The sequence below is a fragment of the Corvus cornix genome, chromosome 11 (genome assembly GCF_000738735.6).
Source record: "Corvus cornix cornix isolate S_Up_H32 chromosome 11, ASM73873v5, whole genome shotgun sequence".
NCBI classification, from domain to species: domain Eukaryota; kingdom Metazoa; phylum Chordata; class Aves; order Passeriformes; family Corvidae; genus Corvus; species Corvus cornix.
Window position 1 is genome coordinate 20,701,141 of NC_046341.1, and position 18,614 is coordinate 20,719,754.

Here is an 18,614-nt window from a genome sequence, read left to right on the forward strand (position 1 = left end):
GTTAGAACTCTCTTTCTAGCAAAAAAAAAAGTGTTAGAAACCAGCAGAGCCAACTGGAAGAAGCTCTACATATTTTAGGCTGAGGCAGTATCACCAGTCTAAGTAAGCCACTGTGTAATTACTTAGTTTACACTTTGTAAACTCATGTATCATACACTCAACAGATGCCAAACTCCATCAAAAGCTAAACAACCATCCAGGCAGAACATACTAGGACATAAATGACACTGTACTTTTTCCAATGAAAGAATGGAAAATACTGTTGAAAGGAATGAAGGACTTGCCTTTACAAACAAGCTGTGGACCTGCTGGAAGATAAAACTAGTAGTGAGAGATAAAAGAAACAATGGGAAGGATTCCACTGATTGATGAATGGAAAGAAAGAGATTTGTCTTTACAAATAAACTATAGCTCTGCTGATAAATGAAGTTGGATATTGAGAGATGAAAGAAACAATGAGAAGAACCATAAATTCCATAAGAATTAAAATAAAGGGGGGTTTATACATTAGAAGAGAGTCTTAGGTATTAGACGTTTCGGGAAGTCTGCACCTCTCAAGTACCTCAGCCAATGGGGAAAGAGAGAGGGAAATGCAGCCGGGAAATTAGGATAAATAGGAGGCTGTGCCCTCCAAAAATTTGAGAGACCCCAGGGGAAATGCCCCATGGCCTCTCCCTTTATTCGAATAAAGTAACAGAACCCCTCTGTCTCCTTTTCAGACATAAACCTCTGGTGTTTGTGGATTAATTTTCCTGACACTGTGTTGCAAACATCACATGTCCTGCATGTCTTATCCACACTTCCTCCAAGCTTAATTTAAGCAGGTTACCTAATCATAAAATTACTACCTTCTCCTGATTTAAACCTTGTCTCAACCCCTAGTTTTGACTTGAACACTCAAGCTCCCATATTAATCGACCTACTGTCCTAGAATTACTTTTCTGTTTTCCCATATCCTTTCCTCCCATCTCCCTTGTTTGCGATTTTATGTTTTAATGTAAGTTGCAGCTTCTTTGGACATAAAGTACATCTACACATATGACAGTGGATTGACAATCACAAGAGGGCCCTTAATCACTAAGAGGACCCTGACTACAATATTCCCATAATGTCAGTAAGTCACAGCACTGCTAGAGAGAAGGAAATTACACAAGGTGCTGTGATTCTGGTTGAATTTCCACGCAGACATTCATGAGACATTTTTAATATTCTTGTTTTAACTTCTTCAAGAATGAGCCACTCTCCCTGACTTGATACTCCCAGGCACATTTCCTAAACACAGAGTTTTCCCCTAAACATATCAGCATGCACTATGACCTTAGCCTCAAGCTTATAATTTTTATCTACCACAGTGACAATGATGCAGTCTATAACCCCGCTGTGGTTTAAGCCCAAGTGGAGAATGAGCCCCACGCAGCCACTCTCGTCTCCCCACCCCCTCAGGTGAGAGACAAACTGCAGATTACGGGTTGAGATAACAATTTACTGGAAACAGCAACCAGATAAGAAAACAAACAGTGATGGCAACAACACTAATGACAACAGCGTGTAAGAGAGGGCGATGCCGCGCAAAGCGCTCACCAAGCCCAACGCGAGCGGCCCTCGCTCCGTTCGCCGCTCCTGCCCCGGGACAGGAACAGAAACGACAGAAATGGCGGCGCAGCCTCCACACAGCACCTTTGTCTTGTACCCGCAGCCGCGCCCGCACGGCTCCAGCCGCCCCCCTCCCGGCATGGGGACAGCGATCCCTGGCCTTGGCTGACACGGGGACAGCGATCCTGGCCTTGGCTGACACGGGACAGCGATCCCTGGCCTTGGCTGACACGGGACGATCCCTGGCCTTGGCTGACACCGGGACAGAGATCCCTGGCCTTGGCTGACACGGGACAGCGATCCCTGGCCTTGGCTGACACGGGACAGAGATCCTGGCCTTGGCTGACACGGGACAGCGATCCCTGGCCTTGGCTGACACCGGGACAGCGATCCCTGGCCTTGGCTGACACTGGGACAGCAATCCCTGGCCTTGGTGACACGGGACAGCAATCCCTGGCCTTGGCGACACCGGGACAAGGATCCCTGGCCTTGGCTGACAGTGGGACAGCGATCCTGGCCTTGGCTGACACGGGACAGCGATCCCTGGCCTTGGCTGACACGGGACAGCGATCCCTGGCCTTGGCTGACACCGGGACAGAGATCCCTGGCCTTGGCTGACACCGGGACAGAGATCCCTGGCCTTGGCTGACACCGGGACAGAGATCCCTGGCCTTGGCTGACACCGGGACAGCGATCCCTGGCCTTGGCTGACACTGGGACAGCGATCCCTGGCCTTGGTGACACGGGGACAGCGATCCCTGGCCTTGGCGACACGGGGACAAGGATCCCTGGCCTTGGCTGACAGTGGGACAGCGATCCCTGGCCTTGGCTGACACCGGGACAGCGATCCCTGGCCTTGGCTGACACTGGGACAGCGATCCCTGGCCTTGGCTGGCACCAGGAAAAAGCCCAGGAAGACTTAAAAGTCCCAAACTTCTAAAGATGTCATTGGTAGTCTGTCTTAAACAAACGTCATTTAAAAAGTCTCTCTTTCATTAGAATATCTCTTTGTATGGGGAAGAAACAGTAACAGCTCAAATGAACAGTAAATACAAATAAGAAAAGTATGTCTTACCTAATGACGTAACAGCGCTTTCTATTTTCCCAGTCAGGAAGAGATTCACTGTGTAAAGACAGAAAATAATGTTCACAGAAGTTCTACTGGTACTGGGTGGCAGTCAGCAGTTAACCATTCCTAGGTGTTTGCTGGGGTGTTAGCATAAATGTATTGCAGTTTTCCAACAAGAACTTTGCTTATCGGCACAGGCAAGTCATGTAATCAATTATTATCCTTCACTACAGTGAACTAAAACAAGTCACCAGCAATCCAAGTTTAGTATCTGTGAAACATGCTACCAAAAGAAACAACTGACAATCTATTCTAAATTATCTTCCACAGGATTTATTTTAATTGAGGAACACAGAAGAACAATCACACTAAAACATTTATCATCACAGCTAGTGACTTCACCTGTTTAAATGCTGGATAACTAATGCAATTATTACTTAAATACATCTCTTCTGAATAAAGCAAGGTGACATTTACTCCTCAGGTAAATGTCACCTTGAAAATCAACTGCTAAAGCTAACATGATTGCCTTGACTAAGCAAAAGCAATGAAGTTTTCAACAAGGTCCACTACTACAATCAAAACAGGATGAGGCAATACTTGCAGTACATATCAGACTTGCAAATTAAGTTCCGAAGACTCTTCACTTTCTGAAAAATCTCCTCTCACAGTGTATACCACTAAAGTGATCTGGAAAGAGTAGTTATTGCCAAAAAAAATTTGTCATGTGTCATTGTTGCTCCAGAAGTCAGCATTAATGTGTAATTCCATATTAGTTTCCCCATACATTCTTTAAGCCACTTCTCTAAAAATTACAGCATGTTTCACTGACTGCTCTCATTTCAACTGTAATCTGTAATCTACAAAAATAGACTATTAGTAAAATGACAAATGCTTAAAAGAATTAGAAAGGTTTAAAACGTTATCAAAAACTTAACTTACAACATCCCAGCCCAAGCACTCACTCTGGCTTTGTTTTGCATGTGTTAAGTCCTAAATCTTTTAATAGGTAATCTCTTGGCAAGAATTTAGTTAAAAACATCATTAAACAATCAACAATAGGAGAAGAGAGGAAGAGAAACCGTCCCCGTTCCCAACAGTCACTTAGGAAGCAGCTGACAACACTATTTATGTCTCAGTGTGGGCCCCCATTGTCTTCTACACTGTCTAAACACATCACAAAACAATGACCCTTGCCCTGACTACCTTCTGGTATAACTCAAACCAGCACAAGAGGTACAAAAAGTACCAGACACTAAAGGGGTGGAAGCAAAAAACAATCCCTTAGCTTTCCAGTTCAGGCCCAGTCACGTTTTTCAGTCACGACAGTGCAGCAGCCCAGGCGCCTACAGCTGTCCCTCCCAACTTATGTCTGGCTATCCACAATTTGGATTTTCTCCTTCCTGAAGCCAGAACTTTTTGCAGACAGTGATTTTGGAAGGACTGCTACAGACCAGGCCAGGCCCTGCAAAACAGAGACAAAGACTGCTCCTGGCATCACTCATCACAGACTTCAGGGCACTACCACAGGGACAAGGGCAGTGACTTCTCCCTCGTAAGTGGTCTTGGGACTGAGCTTTTAGGAACACACAAAAGAAGGAGGGGAACTAAATGGCAGTGTATGTAATGCTACAGTTTGAGGAGAAACACACCTGAACCACAGATTTGTGTTAATAAGCATTAATATAATGTTCAAAGGACTTTAACAGCATTTTATTACATAATTAGTGTACAGTAACATTTGTTATATGATAATAACAATGTGCCATATAATTATTTCTTCTTTCACTATGCTAGCTTGCTCCGTTAGGTGAGTAAGCCTACCTAGGAGCAACAATATCATCCTGTACCAGGAAACAACACAGCTCTGTTAACTCTGGCAAAGCAGCACATCCATTTGTGACAAACTCTGGATCACAGCAGTAACAGCAACACAACATTTCCTCACACAATATTAAAGTGCCACTATTTCTGTAACCATAGTAATATAGTCATAAAGACTGAGATGAAATTAATCCATGATTATGTCACAAATTTATATTCATGAGAATTAAAAGACTTGGTTTTGCTCCAAAGAAAGTACATGAATATACTCTGCGTAACTATTATCAGTACAACTGAAAGCAGTGTTTGAAGATACATTGTATGGAAAAGTCTGGGTCTACCATTCCATAATCTTTCTTCATGTTTCCTACCTGAATACTCCCAACAGCCATAAGAGAACACAAGCTCTGAAGCAGAGGTTTCCTCACATGGCTTAAAAGGGGCCCCTATGCCCTTTAAGTGGGCATAGGGGCCCCTTATAAGTAGGATAAAGACATGGGGCATAATAGAGTGGAACGAGCCAACTCAGAGCTACATTACTGAAGACTGTTAAACAGAGAGCCCTAGTTTACTACCAGAAATACAGTTATAGGCAGCCTTGCGCATCACACCTGGAAGATACCTAAGAAAGAGAACCCTGAAAAATACTCATTTATCTCTGCAAAAAACTTTTATTGGCTGCAGTTGCGAGTTCTTTGCTCTCATTTTCAAACCCTTTTATACCAAGAAATAAGCAAAAACAGTTCTTCAAAATAAAATCTAAGTCTCACATCAGATACTTTCCCAATCAACTGAACAAGCTTACAGTGTCCAATATCCATTTTGCTCACTCAAGACCATCAAATCAAACCACAAGAGCACTGTAAACCAGTACTCAGCTCTCAAAACTGTCAGAGGCCCGTAAGAAAGAACAGCTATTCCCTGCTGATTTTCTTGTCTCTTGTCAAAACAAAACCTTGTCAAAATAAAAACAGGTGAGAGACTAGAGTATTCGAAAGTTTTCTAGATGCTCTTTTTCTTAACTATTGAGCAATTATGGGAAAGCCAGAAAAAAACCCCAGAAGTGGTTCAGTTGGCTTGAACTCCATGCAGGAAACTTACTGTGCCATTCATCTGGATTGCTAAATAATTCTCAGGGTGAGGTTTTCATCTGGGAAAGCAGCTATTTGGATCAAAAGGGAAATTTACATCTTGGCACCTCCAAACCAACTGACAGCTACCAGGCTTTTTCCACACCCAGGAGAGACATCAGCTTCACTGATTCCTTCTTATTTGATAACTTTCTATGTCCTCCAGAACTTCTGAAGAATGATAAACAAAATGGCTTCACAGAAGAACAGTTGAAACAAACCCAGTTCCAGTCTTTGGAGCAGTAGTTTACAGATGAGGTCACACAGCAATGGTCACTGGCAGTGCATTGATACAGACACCAAACACCCACACATAGGCCATGGGAAAACAAGAAAACAATGGCAAGAAACAAGAATCAAAAACAAGGATGAAAGGAAAGGATGGACAAGCAGGAAATAAAATACAAAAATAGTTAAAGTAGCAGCATTGTATTCTTATGGGTTCACTGAAGCAAAATACCTTACAAGCTTCCCACCTCTCATGTTTCTCAACTTCCACTACTGTCAGTTGTGCAAGGAATAGGAATAAAACATTCCAGCTGAAAAGAAGAGCCAGACAGTGAAATTCTAGAAGTCATAGAAAGCAGAAATCTACTAAACTTTCAACCTGACCTCACCCACACCTAAATACAAGAAGTGTTCTCACTTCAGCTCTGGAGTTTACATAATCTGTTATTATCTCATTAGTCATTTCAACAATAATCATGCTATTTCTGTCATATAACAAAAGGTTTAACAAAGGCCTGACTGGGCCACAAAAAAAAAACCCCAAAACACCTCTAAACAAAATGAAAAAAAAAAACCAAAAACATCCCCTCCCAAAACAATAACAAATTCAGAGAGAGACACATTGAAAATTTGTATCTTTCTCTAACTTTAAATAAACAATGGAGCAGACATTATCCTCATGCTGTGCACATCTCTGAAAACCCATTAAGACTCTGAAAAAACAAGAGTTGTACTACCTGGATGTTCAAACTGTTTTGTAGTTTAGCTAGCTTTTGACATTGTACTTATGTTAATTAAAATAGATACATTTGAAATAGCCAGAGTAAGCTTTAAACTTCAACTTCCTACAAGTACTGACGTTAAGGAAGCACTTTTACAAAAACAGAACAAGCACTCTGGCCACAGATATCCCTTTCTGATCGTTTACATAACAAATAGTAACTGTCACTTAGGATTATTAAAAATTAACTCTAATCCACTGCATTAGCAAAGAGATGTGAGGTTAACACATTCTGGATCAAGGAGCTGTGACAGTTTACCAAGTAAGTGTCTGGTGGGCTCAGTGCAGCCCCAGCACTGCCCAGCTGCATCCGGTGCGCCTGACTACGCTGCCCCACCAGAACCCTCTGGCAGGGCGCAGGAACGGAGCAGTCAGCTCTAGTAACTCCTAATTTCACGTGTCCCTGTTAAATACGCGGGGCCTATCGTTCGCTCGTTCTAGTCACAGGCGCCAACGTTTCTGCCTAACAAAAAACATCTCCGCTGACAGAACGGGCTGACAGACTGGAAACCAGTAATACGCTTCATCACGCAGCCATAACTTAACACCTGCTGAGAAGCAGAGCGGAGAGCAACGGCTTCAAGCAAAAGGGAGGGAGGAGAGCAGAATATGGCAGAGACACGGAGGGAGAGAAAATGTTTTTTCCCGCTGGCACTCAAGAGAAGGGCCGGGCAGGCACGCAGCGGGGCCGAGCGCCGGGCAGTCCCTAACCGAGCCCCGGCGCCGCTGCCCGCCCTGCACGAGCTCACAGCCCGGGGAAGAACCGGCGATGCCTCCTGAACTTTTTTTTCAGGGCTATGCGAGGTTATGGCAGCGGTTCCAGAGCCAAGGGCAAGGCGATGGGCTCCGCTGGATCAGGCAGCGCTCTGCGCGGCCCCCACCGCCGGGCAGCGGCCGGGCATGGCAGCCCGAGTGGGTGCCTGAGGGACCCGCGGCCGCGCCGCCCCTCGCCCCGTTCGGAAGCGGGGTGACGGGAGGGGGCTCCGCCGGCACGATTCGGTGTGTTGCAGCCTCGTCCCATCCTGAGCCCCCCACCCACGGTAGGGAAGTGGGAAGGAGGGGGCCCAGCAGTCCCCACAGCCGATGCCCGCCGTGCCCGGACATGCCCCGCCGCCAGGGAGCGGCCGGGCTGCACTCACCCAGGCAGAAGGCAGTGAGCGGCCCCAGCGCGCCCTGACGAAGCTCCGCGGCTGCTGCCTTCTCCATGGCGGGTCGCTGTCGCCTGCCCTTCAGCGCGGGGGGAACCGCGGCGGCTCCGCACCCACCAAGCCGCTACGCCGAGCCGCAGGAGCTGGCGGCGCCTCCGGCCCACGGTGCCCCCGCCCGCCGGGGGCCGGGAGTGGCGCGGGCGCCCGCCGCAGCGGCGTCCCCATGTCCGGCCCACGCTCCCACTCCGGGGCAGGTGGCAGAGGACAGACGGCAGCGCCGCCGCCGCTGCCCCACGTGACAGGCCCGCCGAGCGGCTGCGGCGGCCGGGCCAGAGAGCGAGGGGAGCGCAGCGCCGCCCCGCTCTGCTCCGCGCACACCTGAGGGGCCGCCGCCAGCGAGCGGGCGGCACGGGCGGAGTGCGGCCCGGGGCGGAAGGGAAGGCGAGGGCCGAGCGCGCCCGCGCAGCGCCGGCCGCCGGGCTTCCTGTCAGGCACAGATCGCCCCGCTCTCGCGGCGCCCCGGCCCCCGTAGCCATGGCGCAGGCAGCCCTCGCGCCGGGCGGGCCAGGCCGGGCCCAGCGCCAGCGCAGCGCCCCGCGGGGGCCGCCTCTGTGCCGGACGGGTGCGGGGAGCTGCGGTCCCATGCCGGGAGGCCGCGCCCAGTGCCGCCGCCGCTGGCCCCCCCTGCCGGGAGCTGTCTCGGCCCAGCGGGTCACCCGGATGCCTTTTCCCAGCAGGGTTCCCTCCGGAGCCACGCTGCGGACCCCGGGCGGCAGCGGAGGCGCGGGAAGCGGCTACTGGAGTTGGCTCCGCTGCAGCTCCCGGGAGTGAACGCTGTGGTCCGTGACGGGCGCAGGGAGAAGAGCCTCCCCAGGAACCCGGCTGTCACAGTCCCTTCACCCGTACCAAGGGCTGGGACCCAGGCCCGGACCCTTCCAGGCCCTGCCGAACGTGAAACAAGTCATCTGGTCATCAAACAGGTACCGTATCCACAGCAAGGCAGCCAATTTGGATTAGTATGAATGATTTAAACCTATCCTGTCCCACTGCAAATGGACAAAGCTTAATGTGTTTACAAGCAGCAAGACGACAAAAGTTAACTGGGAACTTCATGAAAAGAATTGCAAAACAGTGCGAGGTGACAGGTACCCCTGCTCAGATTGCCCTAAACAGCTACAATGAACCAGCTCTACCTCACGTTTGCTGAACTTTTCCTTGTTTTCTCATTTGCAAATGCTCACATACTGCCCCTGAGAACCAGTACCAGCTCCACTGTCATTAGCACAGCTTCTCTCTTTCAAGGAACAGAGAGAGCCTCGACGGCACTGCCACAGATCTTTAACGCGATTGCTGCAACCCACTGAGCAGCACTTTAATTCAGCTACAAATACCAACAGTGATAGAAAACTCAGTAACAGCACCAGTGCTTAAACTACACGAATGAGGCCTGTGCTACAGGGCATAGTTTAATCCTTCAGGGCAAAGATGAGGTTTTGCTACATTTCACTATAAACACAGAAATTTTTCCCTACATGCTTTAAAAAATTTGTATCTTCGCATTCTGTAGCCATATCACAGAGACATGCAGTCAGAAACTCTTCGATCACCAAATTAAACACTGATTGGTAAAATCAACATCATGAAACAATCACATTATTGTACTCAGTTTCCCATGAAAGGGATGTAATCCCCAAGTAGAATTCATACTTAAGGGGTTTCCATCCAACATTAAGGTCTAACTGTGCTAATGACATGCATGCATACTCACAAACACTTGCTGGCATGGCCTCCAGGGTGAGGTGTGATCCAGTTAAGAGTATTCTGTCATCAACAGGCCCAGGTTCAGCTCTTCACTCTGACTGGTGGAGTGATCATATTGGAGAAAGAATAAGAAAAGCAAAAGACAGCAGTGAGAGGAACTGGAATGCTGAGGTAAAGGTGAGGCATTTGCTGACCTTTTAGCAGCATGAGTTAGGATTCTCACTAAAAAGATGCAACAATATAAATTACAGTTTCTATACCACATTGAAGGTATGCTGGTTTGGGTTGTCATCTAAGAGTCAGGTTTAGATCAGGTACTGCCCAAAGCCAGGTTAAATAGTACATCCAAGAATGCTCATAAGCTGTTGTAATAACAAAAGTGGATGCAGGAAGGGAAATGAGTGGCTGGGGGGGGAGCTAGGTTTCTTGAGCCCATGACATATAACTGTTTACAGTGTGAGGCCTCCCATACCAAAGGCCCATTTAATGCACATCCAGGTGCATACTCAGACAGATATTTCAGATATTTATTAGTTATGTGTGCCCCATCAAAGAAAAGAGCTGTGCAATTCTAAATGTCAGTTTGGTTAAAAATAATGAGGAAAGCATACCTAATTTGCGTGGGGTGATATGCAATTTAAAAATATTAATTAAACTGTGATTGTCATTTGCCCATAAGTTCATGCATGTAATATTAAACACACAGCTCAGTTAAACAAATACTTTCAAACATGTCTACAATAAAACCATTGCACACTGTTACGCTTATGGAACCATATCTTGTTTTAAATTAGCAGAAAGTTTCAGAGTCGATTTAGCCAGGAAAATGGAAAAAGAGACCAAATTATAATATGGGAAAGGAAACACCAAATAAGAAAGAAAAGGCAGAAATGTTTAAGAAAATAGCAGGCCAGGTTGAAGCTACTTAAGGGCAATGGTGATGACAGTTGCTTTCTGGAGCATCTACAGGAAGCAGATCACACTGGATGTAGAAAGGAAAGGTCCAGGTTCCCTTTTGCTGATTTTCACTTGATAGTGAGAAAGTCTGGCAGAGTGGTGAAACAGAATGCTTTACTGAATGCTTGGAAACACCACAGTTCACCAAAGGACACCTCGCAGCACACAGAGATACTGCTTTAGGCCTTTTTATTTCAACAATACAGTGTGGCTCTAGTAGTATCAGGGGTTGAGGAGATCCTTACCCTCGCTGAGCTACAGACCTGAGCCTTATCATTTCCTTATCAATTCCTTTGTTGGAATTATTATAATTGTAATTCACATTTGTGTATCACTCTGGCTCCTAATGGATGATTGGCCTGAGAATCAATAGTATCATGTCAGATGTACCTAGGATGAGAGAAATGGATGTCATAATAAATACTTCTACTGGGCTAAAGATGCAGAAATAATAAGTGGGTCAGTATAAACAAAGTTTACCTGTAGGTGAGAAGGTCCCACATTCATCACAGCAGTGACCTGCCTGTTCTGCAGATAGAGCCTATTTCACGTGTCTTGCAATTTTAAATAGCATAATAAATCACACAACATTTTTTCACAACTATGTTCTTCCTAATCTAACCAGACAATTCTTAAACCTTTAATGGACCCAGGATTGTAAAATCATTTCATCTGAATTTTTGAGCAGTAATTCTCAAATTATGGGTCTGTAAGAGCAATAATGGAATGTTTCATAAAAGAATTTTTCCTCAGTGAGTGTATTATTGTAATTTCAAAAATTTATCCAGTCATCTCTACATTCTGCATTAACGCTTTTTATTATAATTATGAGTAAAGGGCATCTCTCATTTTCATTAAATAATACCCTTGCATCTCACCAAAACAGTAGACTGTATAGGATTGAAAGCAAAATGATGAATGCAAACTCTTTTTTAATAGATTCTGTCCATGCCACTAACTTGTTGTTAAGATAAATTCCACTCAGTTTAGAGTTACACTGTAGAGGAATGACTGGGTGAACAGGGACATGTATACGTGCACAACCCAAGCTATGTTCGTGAACTGTCCTTGAGTAAGGAAAAAGGAGAAGAACAATGCTGATGTGGCAAGTCGACAGGATGTTAAGAAGGAGGTGCTGACCACAGAAAGAGGAAAAGTTGTGTTAGCAATAGTCACGTGCATATTTGTTTGTAACCAATCACTTGCTATTAAGGGCCGCGTGAATAGCAGCTGTGATCCAATAGCATGGAGCTTGCTTACGCATGCTTGGGGAATTAGGGTATAACTACGGGACTGACAATAGAATAAACGGAGTTCCATCATATCTCTGTGAGAAGTGTGGTTCATCCCGGCAGATCTCTGGCTATTTCTGGCGCCCAAATAGGGACAGTTCCTCAGAGGAAGATACGCTCACTGATCACTGAAAGAAGGCTGATGATGACGAGTGACGGAGATACTGCGGGCGGAGAGTGTCGACCGCGAGTCAAAGGATGTCGGTCAGGCCGGTAAGAAGGGTCACTACCTTCCCTCTGTGATACCCTGCTAGCATGGATTTAGAGTTTGCAGCAGCGCAAAAATTGCTCCTCAGTATCCTCGCTAAGTGAGGGGAGGAAGTCAGGGAAAAGGATCTGAACAAGCTTGTTTTATGGGCGCGGGAGCATGGACATTTGCAGGTACCCCCTCTCCCCTTCAATGCAGCTGAGTGGAGGGAAGTAGGGGATCACCTGTGGGACTGTACTATCCAGGGAAAAGGGAAAGAAATGACAAACTTAGGGCCCACCTGGAGAACTGCTATAAATGCCTTGAAAAATATGCAAGCCGAATCAAAAGTAGCCGTCGCTGTGGTAGAGGCGATAGCAACGCCAGCTGGGATTGTCGCTCCTGCCCGAACTACGCAATGCGGAGGGCTGAGTGGACTGTTTAAAGGCCTGAGCGCAATAAAAGGGCAGAAAGCAGAGAAACACTTTGAGACTGTCAGTGAGCTCCTACAGGAGCAGGAGAAAGAGCTCTTGCAATCAGAGCCAAAAGAGGAAGTTACCGCCACAGCACCTCAAAGCAAACTGGAGGCAAAGGCAGAAGTTACAGTTGACCAAGCAATGGGCGGAGCAACGGGCGGTCCTTCTTGTCAACCGCGCCTCTACCCTGCTTGCCCACCGCCTCCACCTCCTCTGCTGGCTGGACCTCGCCCTGAACCACAGACCATTCCGCTGCCAGACAATGATGTCCCAATGCCAGAGGTGGTCAATGAACTTCCCCCGTCCCCAGGGCCTGGAGGGGATCAGCAGGCCTTGGGGAAATGGGCCCATCAGATTGAAGAGGCCATGCACTGGATGGAACATCGTCTTGATCGCGCTCTGTCCTTTATGGAGGAAAAGCTTAATTGGAAACAAGAACCTGAACCAGGCCCTATGGGCCCCCAAAGGGCATGGCCCAGACGGCCCTGCAACTACAAGAATGGGCTCAAGTCGAGCCCTCCCCTCCCCTCCACCTCCTGACTTTGATAACGTACCACCTCCACCCTATGTCAAGGGCGTTCCCACTACCTCTCGATTGGGGCAGAGGTAGTCTGGAATTATAAAAGATGCTATCCTGGAGGGAGACTGGCAAGCGGCAGGGCAAATTGCATGCCCCATCATATTCCAGAATGGTGAACGACGATATGAGCAGCATTTTACAACAAGCCAAGAAGTCTGTAACAGATCATGGAATAAAATCTGAGGCTGCCTGCATGGCCTTAGATTGGATTTTTACAGCAGATACCAACTCTTCTATAGACAGCATTAACCTGGCAAGGCTCCTGTTGACACCCTCCCAGCTTCTTCACTGGGAACGAGAGTGGAAAAGACTAGCACAGATGGAGGCCAATCGTCCGCAACAGCAGAATGAACCTCTATACGGTATTAACCCAGACATGTTGACCGGGTCTGGAGTATATGGACATTTACAAGTGCAGCTTCAATACCCGTTGCCCGTACATCATCTGTCAGCGCAGCTTGCCCGCCAAGCCTTCAACGCAGTACCGGATTCCCGGCCTCAACCCAGCTTTGCCACCATGCGACAAGGCCATTCTGAAGGATACTCGCATTTCATCGAGAGGCTTTGGGAAGCTCTGGCCAGCCAATCGGATGTGACAGAAGACGCGAAGCAGAGTATGTTTAAGTTGTTGGCGTTTGAAGGAGCCAATCCAAACACAAAACGTGTCCTCGCCACCCTTCCAAGGGGCGTGGAAGTAAGTGATATGCTCGAGCTAGCCAATTGAGCAGTACAACAACAACAAGGACAAGTTATGGCCAGTATGGTAGCAGAGGCTGTAAAACCTGCTACGAAGCTCCTGGCCACCACAGTTACAAGGATGGGGGTTAAATCACAAGGAGAAGAGCCAGGAACTTTGCTTTCGCTGTGGCCGAAAAGGACATTTTCATCACATTTGCAAGGTGGCTGCATGGTGTGACCAATGCCAAAAGGATATCCATTCTACAACCGTATGCAAGAGGTCAAAACCCAGGAAATCCAGCGCGAGGCCTCACCACGCCCAGACACAAGTAGTCGGCCAGGCATCAGTGTCCAAGACCTTTCCCCCCCCACCACCAGGGGAAGCCTGGGAGTCGATTTGGCAGCAGCAGTGAATATCACCTTAAAGGACAGCACTGTCCACAAAATTCCCCCGGGTGTTTTTGGCCCCGTGGTAGACAAGGACAGTTCATTTAGAGCATTGCTATTAGGGAGATCATCAACAGGACTTGCTGGACTAATAGTCCTACCAGGGGTCATTGATGCTGATTACACCAGAGAAATTATGATTTGTGCTTATACTTTGTTTCCCCCTCTTACCATTAAAGCGGGACAACGAATTGCTCAGCTCGTGTTTATAGACAAGCCTGCAGGAGAAGAAATTCATACTCGTCCTTATCGCAAAGACCGTGGCTTTGGGTCCACTGGGGAAACAGTGGTCAATCTCATACAGCAAATGAAAGCTCGGCCCATGGTCACTATTACCATGTTAAATGACACCGAGGCGCATCAAATTACTGCAATCATGGATACAGGCGCTGATGTTACGAGGTGGCCTCTGTGCCCTGCAACTGGCGTGGTACAAGGCGTAGGGGGAGGAACCACCCCCATGCGTAGTTTGCAAACGAGAAAAATAAAGTTGCCAGAAGGGCAAGAAGTTACTCTTTGCCCATATGTCATGACCCTTCCAGGGAACTTGGGAGGTCTCATCAGACGAGACATCCTCAGCCAGATAGGGGCCACATTAAATGTGCCAACACCTTTTTAGGTGCAGCCACTGCAGAACAGCTGCCTACCCCAAGAATTCCATGGAAAACTGATAAATTTGTATGGGTAGAGCAGTGGCCTTTAAATGAAGAGCAGCTCCAGATTGCTAAGCACCTGATACATGAACAATTGCAAGCAGGCCACATAAAGCCCTCCATCAGTCCATGGAATACACCCATCTTTGTAATTCCCAAAAAATCCGGAAGGTGCCGCCTTTTGCATGATCTACGAGCGGTAAATGAACAAATGTGGCCTATGGGCGCCCTCCAGCCTGGCATGCCATCTCCTACTATGTTGCCTCGAGACTGGGAAATTTTGGTTATTGATCTTAAGGACTGTTTTTTCACTGTTACCTTGCAATCCGAAGATACTGTGCACTTTGCTTTCACAGTGCCCTCTGTCAATAAAAGCGCCCCAACAGAAAGATATGAATGGATCGTCCTGCCTCAAGGCATGAAAAACTCTCCCACTATGTGTCAGTTATACGTGCATTGGGCGTTGGAACCAGTTCGAGAGCACTTTTCTGCCACCATCATCTACCATTACATGGACGATATTCTGTTTTGTCGGCAACATTTACTGATGAAGATGTTTCTTACATCACTCGATTGCTACAGAACAGAGATCTTGTAGTGGCACTAGAAAAAGTGCAACAATCAAGCCCCTGGAAGTATTTGGGATGGGTGCTTACCTCTAGCTCCGTACGCCCTCAAAAAGTGACTCTTGCCACTGATGTCACCAGCCTACACGATGCTCAGACTTTAATTGGTGACTTACAATGGGTCCGCAACATAACAGGGCTCCGGAATGATGAAATAGCTCCACTAATGCCCCTATTACACGGTACCTCTCCTCAATGCCCTGTCCAGCTTAGCGACAATCAGCGCTGCTGTTTGCAGCATCTTGGGAACAAGATAACAGGTGCCTTTGCTGATCACTGCTTCCCAGACGAACCCATAGGGGTGCTTGTATTTAACCAAGAGGCTTTCCCTTTTGCAATGCTCTGTCAATGGCCAGCCTGGCAAAAAGAAAAGGGGGGAAACGACCCTGTTGATAACACAATCTGTAGTCCCAGGCTGCAGCGACAACAACAACAAACACAAGCACCCGACAAAGCAACAACAAAGCGACTGAAAACTCCAGATGACAAATTTGCCCTATTGGAGGCACACGCCTCCAATGAGCATTTGGGCCAGAACAGCGGCAATTGCCCACTTGATTCAAAAAGCCAGGACTAGGACTCTTGAAATTGGTGCTATGGAACCTGCATTCATAGCTTTACCTCTGAAAGCAGAGTCAAAAGAAGGGATGTTACAACACTCTGAACCGCTACAAGTGGCATTACTGGCCTACCCCAGAGATGTTATTGATTGGTACCCAAAGGATGCACGACTCCAAATGTTAGGAAAACAACTGTGGCTTGAGACTGCAAAGGTGTCCAAGCGTCCTGTAGAGGGACGTACGGTATTTACTGATGCAGGCAAACAAAGTAGAAAAGCTGCCTGCACGTGGCTAGAGGGGACCACATGGAAGCATCACCTGCTGTATGGAACTGATCAGGACTCGTTACAGACACTTGAATTAGCTGCAGTAGCGTGGGCACTAATACAGTGGAGAACAGAACCATTGAATGTAGTATCCAATTCACTATACATGGTGGTGTAGTGATGAGAATCAAGGACGCTTTGATTAAACCACCCACCAACCCACGGCTTGGACAGTTGTTCTTTAAAGTGCTGCAAGCGATCCATGATCAGACTGAGCCATGCAGCATACTGCACATCAGAAGTCACCTCTCCAACCGAGGATTAGGCGAAGGCAATGCCCAAGCCGATGCCTTGGTTAGCTCGCTATTGAAGGCACCTCAGGACTCTTTTGCAGCAGCCCATAACAGTCATGCTATGTTCCACCAATCTGCAAAGGCCTTGCAAAGACAGTTCCGCATTACCAACACTGATGCACACGGGATTGTGAGGGCCTGCCCACAGTGCAGCCAGCACGGCTCAAGTTTAGGCCTCGGAGTGAACCCAAGAGGGCTGCAGGTGTGCAAACTGTGGCAGATGGATGTTACACATGTGCCTGAATTTGGGCATTTAAAATATGTGCATGTCACTGTAGACACCTTTTCTAAAATGATAATGGGCTACCGCACAGTCAGGAGAGAAGGCAATCCATGTGATTCGCCACCTAACTGTGTGTTTTGCCATTATGGGTGTACCAGACTCCTTAAACGCTGATAGTGGGCCAGCTTACGTGGGGGGTCAAGTGCAGAAGTTTTTACAACTATGAGGTGTTAAGCATAATACCAGCATTCCCCATGTGTCTACAGGACAGGCTATTGTAGAACGGGCCCATCAGACAATCAAGGAGTATTTAGCTAAACAGAAGGGTACTGAGCAAACGGATCCTGTAATTAGGCTGCAGCAAGTACTGTTCACTCTAAATTTTTTGAGTTTGGCAGGAGATGCTGTACAGCCCCCCATAGTCACACATAACAGCCATGTTAAGCTATAAGCTACCCCAGGGGTACAAATTTGTTATAAAGACCCACAGACAGGACAATGGGAGGGGCCAGCTCCATTGTTATTTAACGGTCGAGGTTATAGTTGTGTCTCTTCAGATACCGGACCAATATGGGTTCCTACCTGATGGACCAAGCCCGCTCCCAGTCCTGCTGTCAACACGAAAGGCTCCAGCGAGTGCGTGAGCCATTGAGCCAGGATGTGACACGTAAAGCAGATGTTCCCAACCTTTGGGAAGTGAATCTTTGCTTGGTGACTGACAACCTCACATCTGGACAACCACTCGGAGTCTGGGCGCAGTCGCCAAGTGTGCATGCTAATCGCCGCAGAAATTGTTTACGCTGTTATAATAGCTTGTGCTTGCGCTTGTGCTGTGGGGGCTGTGGGGAGGAGCTTACAAGGGGTAGTTGGAACATAGACGAGCGAGGTAGTTTATGCCGAGAATGTTATCGGGTGCCTGAGACAAGAAGTTTAAGGCAGTGTGTGTCCATCGTGCTCAGGATATTTTGTTGTGGTTTTGGGTGCATACGGAAGGCTTTAGAGAAAGTTGTTAATCGGGCTTGGCTTGTGCAAAGAGAAAAAGAGGGAATTGTAGAGGAATGGCTGGGTGAACAGGGACATGTATACGTGCACAACCCAAGCTATGTTCGTGAACTGTCCTTGAGTAAGGAAAAAGGAGAAGAACAATGCTGATGTGGCAAGTCGACAGAATGTTAAGAAGGAGGTGCTGACCGCAGAAAGAGGAAAAGTTGTGTAGCAATAGTCACGTGCATATTTTTTGTAACCAAATCACTTGCTATTAAGGGTCGCGTGAATAGCAGCTGTGATCCAATAGCATGGAGCTTGCTTACGCATGCTTGGGGAATTAGGGTATAACTACGGGACTGACAATAGAATAAACGGAGTTCCATCATATCTCTGTGAGAAGTGTGGTTCATCCCGGCAGATCTCTGGCTATTTTACACTTTGACGTTCACGTAGGACTAATTTAAAATTTTGAGACTTGATTTTCAGTGACACACTTTGGTGTTCACATAAATATATGTATATATTAGAAAACTATATGTGAAGGTACATACGTGTATGCTCCAGCATCTGCTGGCCTAGGGGAATTAATTATCACATCACAACATCCACCCTGAAAACATAACCAGCAGAACCCATCCTAGGTGTTCTACTTCAGAGTGATCTGCAGATTATTTTAAAATCACTTTAAAAGAGTTGCAGCAAACTAAATCATTGCTCAGGCCTAATGTCAAGCCTTCATATCCCATTTCAAAACATATGATGGCTCTAGAAATCTCATTTGTAGACGTTATCCAT

At 47.1% G+C, this 18,614-nt stretch overlaps 2 protein-coding genes across 3 annotated transcripts in view; one reads left to right on the forward strand and one right to left on the reverse strand.

The window, feature by feature from the left end:
* The window catches only part of LRP3 (LDL receptor related protein 3), a 34,202-nt gene extending 26,273 nt beyond the window's left edge, over positions 1–7,929 (reverse strand). The window contains exons 1-3 of one of the 2 annotated variants that reach the window (XM_039558439.1): positions 7,765–7,803; positions 6,093–6,155; positions 2,669–2,716 (exon numbers count right to left, since the gene is read on the reverse strand). In XM_039558439.1, the coding sequence (XP_039414373.1) occupies positions 2,669–2,716; positions 6,093–6,099 (55 nt within the window). In that variant the 5' untranslated portion in view covers positions 6,100–6,155; positions 7,765–7,803. Of the gene's footprint in view, positions 1–2,668; positions 2,717–6,092; positions 6,156–7,764 lie in introns of both variants that reach the window. The other variant, XM_039558438.1, reaches the window with a different exon arrangement.
* A 681-nt stretch (positions 7,930–8,610) lies between these two features.
* LOC104687386 lies at positions 8,611–18,040 on the forward strand. Its single transcript, XM_019284249.3, has 3 exons — positions 8,611–8,753; positions 11,847–11,996; positions 17,390–18,040. The coding sequence occupies exons 2-3, from the start codon at positions 11,926–11,928 to the stop codon at positions 17,982–17,984; spliced, it is 666 nt and encodes a 221-aa protein (XP_019139794.1). The 5' UTR covers positions 8,611–8,753; positions 11,847–11,925; the 3' UTR covers positions 17,985–18,040.
* Positions 18,041–18,614: the final 574 nt, after the last annotated feature.

Excerpts from the sequence above, each read along its gene's own strand:
- LOC104687386 (XM_019284249.3), top strand. The coding sequence starts at position 11,926 with ATGATGACGAGTGACGGAGATACTGCGGGCGGAGAGTGTCGACCGCGA. Across the intron at positions 11,997-17,389 it reads AAAGGATGTCGGTCAGGCCG|ATACCGGACCAATATGGGTT; the intron begins GTAAGAAGGGTC and ends GTGTCTCTTCAG.